Genomic DNA, 10497 nt, shown 5'->3' with positions numbered 1-10497 from the left:
TTTCACACAGCTTATGCAGGATGTTGAGCCTGAGCATCAGGACGTGCACCAGCTGGAGCGGGACACAGGAGATCCACTGTTAGAAGAGGACATGTCACTTCAAGATGAGATTGCACTGGAGGCGAGAAGACCAGCACCACAGTCACCTGCTCAAAGGGAAGATCACAGTGAGAATGAACAACAATACCAACGACCAGTAAGAGAGAGACGACCCCCAAGAGTTTTCACATATGATCAGCTCGGCCATCCCAGTTGCTGTGGCGCCGGACTCCCAGTCAACATGATGTGCTACTATTCTCCAACATCCTATGGAGCCATGCACGCAACAAGTACATGGACAGCTCCAGTACAACACTGGAATTATCAGCCTGCTGTTGCACATGGCTACTGAACGAAGAACATGCACTGACATACACACACATACACTCATGGATGGACTGTTTCACAAACTGAGTGTTGATGCACTGACATACACACACATACACTCATGGATGGACTGTTTCACAAACTGAGTGTTGATGCACTGACATACACAAACATACACTCATGGATGGACTGTTTCACGAACTGAGTGTTGACATGCTTACAGATACACATACTGTACCTTAGACAGTCATAATTGGACTAATGAACAAGCAGTGTTGATACACGTGCCACACACTCCTGGACTTTGAATAAGCCGAATGATTGTATACATTGTTGAATGAATAATTGATTTGATGATGTTATGTACAATAGCTAAAAGCTTTAAACATTATTCAATTACATTACTCACCTGTTGGTTGAGATGTCGGGGACGACTTCTGTGTTGTAGGGGAGTGTGTCATGGTTGTAATGTTGAGCCTGACAGCGATTGATTGTTGATGCCTGTTAATTGTGTCATGTCTGTTAATGTTGAGCATGACAGCGATTGATTGTTGATGCCTGTTCGTTGGAAAAAAAGAAGCAGCATGGCTGACCCAAGAGAAGCAGCATGGCCGAATGGAGAAAATACATACTAAGAAATTGCTAAAGTGTGCTCGTGTAGTTTTTCCACCTTTTTTCTTTAAGTTATCATTCTCCCCGGCATCGGGGTGTAACATTGACACAAAGAATAGACTAAAACTAAAATTAAAACAGGCCGCCAAAAACAACACTACTGCTCAGTTGAACATATTTTTATATCAAGCAGAAAGTTGAACAAGAAAGAGCAGAAGTGAAGAAACTTCCGCGCCGGTAGAGGATAACATTAAGTACAAGAAAAATTCCTGGAGAACTTTTGAATGTGCCTGCTGCTTGGTGTGTGAACTTCACTCCTCACGTCTCAATCTGCACAAAGGACGTTGTTTTCAGTTTCATTCAATGTCGTAGAGACTCATCCTGACACTGACCTCAGTCACTGCAGGTGTCCCTCAAAAAGCCATTTGAAGCTGCCACGACTGGCCACAATAACCTCACACTGATGGTTTCAAACACAAAGTTGTCCCTACAACCACAGCAAGACATGTACACACACATGTACATGCACTTACAGAAGTTGATCTGCAATAAAGCTTTACCACTTTATCCCCATATAGACGATAGATCAGCGGTCCCCAACCTTTTTTGCGCCACGGACCGGTTTAACGTCAGACAATATTTTCACGGACCGGCCTTTTTAGGTGTGGCAGATAAATACAACAAAATAAAACGATAAGACCAACACAAAAACTGTGGTGCTTTGTAAATATAATAATAAACGTGAATCCACTGTGTACTTGTATGTAACTTTATTAGCAGCTTCCTCCTGACATGCGCCAACAACATGAGAGTAACATCCTCTCTGCCCCCTAACGCTCTCTGGTCGCTATGGTAACGCTTGAACATGCCTTCAAAATAAGATACACCACAAAACAAATATAAAGTAGGCTACATGAAAAATACAACTCACCATAACATTATTTTTTAATTGTTTTATGCTTTAAACCAAATAAAACACCACACAATCCCAAAACTTGAAATGTAAAGACTCTTTAGTCGTAATGTTTTACGCTCAAAACAAATAACAGAAAATTACATAAATCCCTTGGGTTTAGTGAGAGTGTTAATATTCAACAGAAATAGTACCCGTTTAGCTGTTATTCAGTCTAACATCACATAAAATGAAACAAAACATTAAATTCAGGAATATGATGGACCCACACGCACTCAAACACACACACTTGGTCCACAACGGTCTCTACCAGTTATTGAAACCCCCTGTTGCAGGCCTGTGTCGTAGCTTGGGTGCGTTGTGGCCTAAAACAAACTGGCCGCTTCACTTTTATCAAGCAGAAGAAAATAGACACGTGCATATCCAATACTCACAGCTCCCGACAGTTAGTATGGAAAAGGAGATGAACAGATCACCGCCAGGGCGCAGCAGCAGCAGCTCACACACAGTCCAAGCGGGCCGACTCGAGCCACAGCTCACACACACAGCAAGAAGGATGCAGATCCTACGTAGTTCACAGGAGCTTTGCTTCCCTCTTTAATGCCGTCAAAACGTCCGTCTTCTCCTCCTAAATTAAATTCACAAGCTAAATTCCAAGTCCAAAGGCTGCTTCATGCCGGTTTAGCCTCAGCTCAAGTTAACGGAGCATGTTTATACAGAGCAGAGAGCTAGCTAACCGCACCGACTAAAGCTAAAGCTAACGGCTAATCGCGGTTAGCGTTAACAGTCCGTTTTACACTGTAGAACTTAATCACAGTTTTCAAAAACACTCTTATGCTCATAGTTACCTCGCGGATGGTCACAAAGTTCTTCACGTCAGGTAAACTGGTCGTTTCCCCACAAAAATAAAAACTCTGGTCCACCAAATCACTCCAGCACGGACTCGGTCAAGGTAACTCGCTCTGCTCACCTCAATCAAACTTTCGCTAAGTCCCGCCCCCTCACTTACAAACTGTTTTACGATTGGCCAGAGTTACTTGAGCTATACACATGCCAATACTGTCAAAGAAATGAATGATTGACAACTCACAAAACAAGTAATAATACATATCTCACAAACACTATGAAATGGCATAACTTGTACTGAACAGATCACTTATTTTGCATTTTTAACTTGCTTTGCATTTTAACCATATTTATGATTTTTTACCACTTCAATACATAATGAACTTTTATGAATTATGAATATTTATCATCAAAATAAATCAGTCGTTTTAGCAAGGGCTACACTAGCTTGTCCGCGCGCCCAACTATGTTCACGCGCCAGTGCTAATCACATCATTATTTGTCACTGTTGGTTCTGGCCATTGGTTTACTGTCTATGGTTCTGGTGCGTATTTTCCCCCTGTAGCTTGAATTGTTATTTTTACTCAGTAACGGATAGGATTTATAAAGTAAATAAGTACAATACTTGTGTCAAAACGTACTCAAGTAAAGTACAAAATACCGATTTTAAATTGTACTTAAAAAATACAAAATACACAAAAAAAGTATTCGATACAGTAATATGAGTAAATGTATTTAGTTACTGTCCACCTCTGGTTGGGGACCGCTGCGATAGATGAGTCATGAAATTCCCAGGGGAATCCCGGTTTTGGTGTTGTTTGACCGCTGTGGGACAACTTAGTTTTGAGGTGTGTTCCGTTCGGGACGCCATCTTGGTTTAATGTTTTCTTCTCTCTAGGTACAAGATAAGCAGTGTTAAGAGCAGCCTGCATCGTTTTACAGTAGCTTCATTTAAATCACACTTCAAGTCTTTCTGTTAAAATTATCTGTTAACAACATGTTGGTTAACAGTTTGCCATGGGTCTGAAACGTGAACAGTTGTATTTCCTGTCTTAACGTTGCTGGTAATATTGGCTAACCGGCTAGCTTTCTGTTCGTCACTTGATCAGTGGAAACAGTGTGGGATGATTTGGTTGGTTACAGGTACTCATGCTATTCACCTGCTAGTTACTTTAACTCGGCAGTTAGTGATGGCTTCTCTCTCTCTCTTGCTCGGTGTTTTTTGTAACTTCAGTGTAGAGGACTGTGATGTCTGCTGTCAGGGGGGGAGAGTGAGCTCCTAGCCGCCATGCAAACTGGTAAAAACGGATCTGTCACATCTCATCTCCGGGTTGGTGCTCCTATAAAACTGTCGGAGTATAGGAGTTTTTAAAAAAACTAATTTCAGGGCTCCATTTATTATTTCATCCCCGAGCCAGTGTAGTCGCGGCAGGTCTGTGCTGGACAGGTGAGTGTGTTTACAGTGTCGCTGCTGCTGCGCCAATGTCTGGCTCCTCCCCTGATTGTCACGTCCAATCAGATTCAGGTTTTAAAAAAATGTCTGAATTTGAACTTAACAGAGACAGTACACAAACTGTATAGAAGAGCTTTTTATCTTTTTATCTAGGAGAGGGCGATCTGTCAAAAACATCATAGTGACGCAATCTTTTTGGGTAGAATCGCAATCCACGACCTGCATTCTGTTTCCGCTCCGATTTTATTGTGAAAGTCCTGACCGGAAGCTGTAATTCGTATTTTCCGCCATTGTGACGCCGTTTTACTGGCAATTTTTGACCCACAATGCTGTTTACAAATCGTGCCACTAATCTCACTGTTTGCTTAGTTTATATGGAGTATTCGTTTGGACTGCGCTGATATTCCCGAGGTGCTATATGTAATTAGAAAGTTAAGTCGCTGCTAACTAGCTAGCCTCGGTTAGCCACAGCTCGGGTTGACTTGCCTGTAGGCGACTGTAACTCCGCCATCTTGGACTGTAGATGATGACGGTGGTCCTTGTTCTGCTCAGGTGGAGAACATTTATAAACAGTCACGCTCTCCTCTGCTCTGTTTTCTTTCCCACCCCTTCCACATTTTTCATAGGTGATGGTTTGTGCTTGTTGTTCTGTTTACTTTTCTTATGCTGTTATTCATATGACTCTGACAAAGACGGGTCTGGGCCTAGAGATCCGGTGTTCTGATGAAGGGTAAAGCTGCAAACATGAAGTCCAGGAAAAAAAAATATCAACACAAAATCCATAGACTTCAACTGCGAGTGAAATAATGTTCATAGTTCATCAGCTGCTGAAAAAATCCATAAATAGAAACATAGAGTTCATTCATTAAGTCTGTACTGTCTGTCCTGAAGCTATACATAACGGACAATCCTCAAATGGGGATAATCCACAGATAACACAAGGGGCACTGACTTTGTGAAGAATGAGCAGTTGTGCAGTGCAGCCTGAATGATAATTATAAAATATGTGCAGGAAGTAATCCCACTCAATATACAGGATTATACAAAACCAGTATCAGAAACAACGTTAAGATGTACATTGATCCAAGGCTGCAGATTATGTTAACTGTTTGAAACTCTCAAGATTTTATACAATTAAGTCCAGATATTTCCATTGCCACCGTCTATGGGATGATGAGATGACACAATACAAAACAAAGTAATCCCTGTTGACTTAAGTGTTGAATTACTTCTTAGCACATTGACACTGCTGGAGAAATTTGTGACTGACAGTTCAACAACAACAAAAAGAGAATATTTATTTGAATTATTTTTGAATGAGGCAGAGATTCTGACAAAAAACAAGTCAAGGGATCAATACATTTGTACATTGACAACACGAAGAAGCAATTAAAAGACACTGTTTAAATCTAAATCAAAATTTTAAAAATCACTAAATGATGATGTTTATTATAATCAAAACATTAAAATTGCCTTGGATGTTTTTACTTCCTGTTTGCAATTGTTTGTATTGAAAGTACAGATCTTGTCAAACTTTTGATAAGACATTTAGTATTAAATTGTCTTAGATCTCTGGAATTTCTGTCATCAATGATTAATACAAATTCTACAATAATTTCACTATTATGGATGGCAAAGATGGGTCTTTTTCTGTTTGAAATTCATGTAATATGCTCAAAAGCTCCAGTACAGCTGTTAAATGCACCTTGAAATGAGATTGTTTTGTTTACTTCTGCTTCCAGGGTCAGTGATGAGGTCTTAAAGTTTTAAGCCAACGTGGAGGAGAAGTCAGGAAAATGACAGCCGGGCAAAATCCATCTGCTGATGAAGATCATAAGAAATGACGGAAAGCTCCAGAACTGCTACTAAATGAACCTTGAGGTGAGATCATGTTGTTAACTGTCAAATGGGCCAAGTTAAGTCCTGGTATCACCTCCTCCCAACAATGCAAGTGTGAAATAGTAGAAGTGGGTTTTTACTTCGCCTATTCATTCAGATCAAGAGAGATGTAACCGGGGCCTAATGTGACAGGAAATTCATATTTATGGCTCATATTGACCCATTTTTAAAGCATCATGTAATCATTGTTTGAGATTTGTGCATGGGTGATGTGCTGTGAGAGCTGTAAAAGCTTTATGTCTAGCTCTGGTTTGGTCTCCACCAGCAACTGAGAAAACGGTCCCGTGCTTTAGCTGCTAGACTTTCCGCTTTCTTTCACCAGCTCCTTGCGAACTTTGATGTTTGGTGTTGGTCAGGTTGTGCTCAGTGAGTTTTTCAGAGCTTGTTTTCTGAAAACTGCTGCAGCTGGAAATAATTTCATTGATACAGGCTGTTTTCGTTGTAGCACCCAATAGCATTTGCAATATCCATTAGCAAAATCCCCGAACTTTCTCCTCTGTTAGGGTTTCAAAACTTCACTGTGAACTGCGAACACAGCTGTGTTGAGTTTGAAAACAACAGTGATCTGGGAGGACATTTGGGGCTTTGCAGTGATATTGGGTAATGCAACAAAGTCATAAAATTGACTTTTAAGCAACTGGATTCAGTTGGCTCATCGACGCAACAGTATATATTCACACTCCCCTTGTGATATACCAGGATATGTAACTGTTGCAATCGACAGCTCATGTTGAAACCTTGTTATTGTCTCCACCACACTGCAGCAGAGTGATATCTTGCTTTAAAAGAGGAGTCTATCTTTCGGTTTGAGGATTATCGTCTTCTGGCTCGCTGGATGTTTTTGTGAGCCCTCAGGGAGCGCAGATGCAAATCTTGGCTTTGTTTTCCAAAAGCACCGCTTGGCTCCAAAGAATATGTCTGTGTCTTTAAAGCCTTCGGAGTGAGATAAAGTTATAAATCAGGAAGACAGTTTGGGGAATTAGGCCTCTGCTGTGTCAGTCTGGTTTTAATGTTCCTGTCATATCTGTCTCTGAATCAGCTCAAATGCATCCAGGCAAACACAGACTCGGGTCAGAAATAAAGAGGTTTGTTTCCGATTTAAAGCTTCCTTTTCCATGTTCAGTTGATCACTTATTGATCTCTAGAGCACTTGATCAGACTGGACACCGGCAGCCACTGCAGGCATTCACATCTTTTTTGCTTCTTCCAGCTGGCGATGAATAGATAATAATAGATTGAATGGATTGATAATAATTGAGCCATACACTGAAGCGACCTTGCTGTAATGGATTTAATAGGGGATACTGATAAGTTATGCCGTCTCCACACTGTCTCAGAGCTGCAATTGTTCCAGTAGAAATTACCATTTTGCTGCAGTTTTATTAGCTATCATTCCATGTGGTCACCCTGTCTCCTAACTTTCTGACAGAGAGAGAGAGAGAGAGAGAATTTGTGCAAACACGCAAATTTTTTCTGTTGACTGGGTAACAAAATTGGATTTCACATTATTGTTGTACTTAGTCAGCCCTGAAGAACTAAAGATCCAGTATCTATCTATCTATCTATCTATCTATCTATATTTTATATTCTATTTCAGATTTATATTTATGGTATTTTGTGTCCTGTGTAAACCGCCACTAGGAAAACATATTGACACCATGCTGCCAGTGCTGCATGTGAATGTCACCGGCTTTGTCTGTGCACGGTGTCCGCGCCTGCCGCGTGCCTTTGACTTTTAAAGGGAGCTGCCCCTTTAACCGCGCGGCCGTACTGCTCATGCTCGGGGCTTTGTGCCGGAGTTTCCCAGTCAGAAACCAGCGGTGGACCCGAGAGCAGACGGAGACGGAGCGGAGAGAGAGAGAGAGAGAGAGAGAGACAGACAGACAGAGAGACAGAGGCTCCGGGGAGAGCTGCATGCGGCTGTCGCATCCTCCGATAACAAACCCGGGCAGAGGGCACGTCTTTGTCTGGGAACGCGTCCAGCAGGAGCGCGTCGCACGGCGATCATCTGAGCTCCGTGGTTTGATTTGATTTGATTTGATCTCCGGGATTATGGTGTTTGACGTGGAGGGAGCATCATCCGGTCACGGTCGTGTGTTTACATCGGAACCTTGACCACAGCAGAAGTTATCTGGAAGACTTGTGTGGACGCGCCGCAGAGCGCGGAACTGGATTTTTTTTTTTTTTTTTTTTTTTTTTAATGTTTCGGTTGTTCAGAGCGGGGTGATTGGAAATGCGTTCACCTTGGTTTTAAGGTGTAAACTGTTTCCATCAAAGTTACATGTCTTGCCCCCCGTCGCGCGCCTCTGACAGTGCGTAATTACTGTTTTCCTGCGCCTCTTCCTCGGGCGTCACAGGTAGGCTGCTCGAGCCTGGAGACACCGCTGCTGATGACAGCGCATCACCGCACAGCGTAAGGTGACAGTTTCGGTTTCTCCGTCGTGGCTGCAGCCTCTCAAACAGACACTCTTCGTCCATCATGGATGATGCTGGTGGGATGCATCTGTGCACCTGGAACAAGTCGACCAGGAAGAGCGCACGGGACGTCTTGAAAACATACCTGGGGATATTTATCATGCTTCATCTCGTGCTTCACACGGAAGCCTCAGCGGTGTCCAAGTCCTGCGATAAAAACTGTTTTTCAGGGAAGTGCATGAACGGGACCTGCGTGTGTGACCACGGATGGGTCGGGGATCAGTGCCAGCACTGTCAGGGAAGATTCAAGTAAGTTGGCGATTGGTATGACATCCGCCACGTGCCTGTAGGATTTCAAATCTTACCTGTCAGGTGGTGTTTTGTATCACCGTTGTGTTGAGCACAATGTCAGTGTCAGCAAAAGTAGCATTAGGTGTTTGTACCAATGATCCCTGATGGTGACTTCATGTTTATCTATAGTGTAATATATATATATTCACCTGTTTCTAGTTAAAGCAAAGTCCGGGATGTTACCTGGCTCTGTATCCAGCATGTATGAGGGGGTAATTAATGCCACAGGAAAACATGATGAAGCACCTTCACGTTTTCTGGCTAATTCATTATTTAGGAAATGCTAAAGCTGCCTTCTCTTTTTTTTTTTTGTCCTGGTGTAAAAGAGGATACCACATATATCCTTACACACGCATGTGTAGATCATATCTACGCACACATTGTAAGTAACCGCCCAAGTTCAACTGTTTCAGCTCAGATATGCGTGCAGAACACTTTTCTAAATATGACAACATATAATTTTAATGCCCAGATTGGTCACCGCTGTCTGCTGCTCGGGGCGCAGCAGAGTGACTGCCTCTCTCACTGTCGCTTCAGAGTACTACTCACAGGCTTAAAAAGCCCGCTGCGGCTGCCTTCAAGCGCACGCTCTTTAAAAATAAATCAGGATTCGGAAATTGCACGGCAGATATCCTGCCTCTGAGGCTGGTTTTGTTGGGGCTGTAAAGCTGGAATATGAGGACGGTTTCGATCAAGCAATCATGTTTTAAAACCAGGTAGAGGCTGAATTTGGCCGTCGTGTTCAGAGGACTGTGACCTCGTCATCGGTCTGGCTGATCTTCAGTCGAATCATCCATCGTTGCAGATTCTGATTTGAATTTCAGAAGTAACATGACTTTCTGTTTGAGATCGGGCCGTAAGCTGCTCCTCAAGATGTTTTCAAACACAGCAGCTGTACTCAGACACGATGAGCTTTGTTTTGCTGCGTCCAGGCAAATCCAAAGGTCAATCCGAGAGTCAGTGACGCAGCCACTGAGATTTCAGTTCATTACAGTGATTACCTTCCACACTGCAGTGATGCATGACCACAGACAGTGCGTCCTCTCTAATTTTGTTGCTGTGGTAGAAAGTTGAGCCAACAGGTTTTAAAAATCCTCCATGGAAGCACTTTAGTCCTTTAGACACGAACTTTCAGACCGATGGTTTCTCCGACTGCCCGTTCAAGAACGCTGTTGAAGTTCGCTGGCGCTCTGACGGAGACGATGTGGATGAAACGGACAGCTAGCAAGTTTGTTAGCATGATAAATAAAACACTTCACCAGCTCACCTGGAACACCTGCAGCGTCAGACACTTTTTTAATTTAAGGCTACATCCACACAGTGTTTTCAAACCAAAACAATCTCCGTCCAGAGATGACAGTTTTAGCTCCGTGTTTTATCTGCGTCCATATTAACACACCTGAGAATGCCTTATGTACCGCAGGCACGAGCTGGCGTAAACAGGAAGCAGATTTTTCCAACGCCCCCACACCGCTGCTCAGAGAGAGATGCCGGCTCACATGGAAAATGAATGACTTCCTGTCACTTTGATGTTCTTGCAGCAAGACCTTCACAGGAACTGTCAACGTGGACGAGCAGCAGAGATGTGCGTCTAAATGAGTCAGCATTTTTTTTCTATGTGCCAGAAAGTGCTTCTTCACTT

General features: G+C 42.7%; 1 protein-coding gene across 4 annotated transcripts in view; it reads left to right on the top strand.

The window, feature by feature from the left end:
* The first annotated feature begins 5949 nt into the window (after positions 1–5949).
* atrnl1a (attractin-like 1a) overlaps positions 5950–10497 on the top strand; it is a 219055-nt gene continuing 214507 nt past the window's right edge. For 3 of the 4 annotated variants that reach the window (XM_056394523.1, XM_056394522.1, XM_056394521.1), the window contains exon 1: positions 7916–8813. In XM_056394523.1, coding sequence (XP_056250498.1) covers positions 8569–8813 — 245 coding nt within the window. In that variant the 5' untranslated portion in view covers positions 7916–8568. Of the gene's footprint in view, positions 6072–7915; positions 8814–10497 lie in introns of those variants that run through there. The other variant, XM_056394524.1, reaches the window with a different exon arrangement.

This window comes from Seriola aureovittata, chromosome 14, assembly GCF_021018895.1.
Source record: "Seriola aureovittata isolate HTS-2021-v1 ecotype China chromosome 14, ASM2101889v1, whole genome shotgun sequence".
Taxonomy (NCBI): domain Eukaryota; kingdom Metazoa; phylum Chordata; class Actinopteri; order Carangiformes; family Carangidae; genus Seriola; species Seriola aureovittata.
This window is presented reverse-complemented; position numbering and strand designations above follow the sequence as displayed.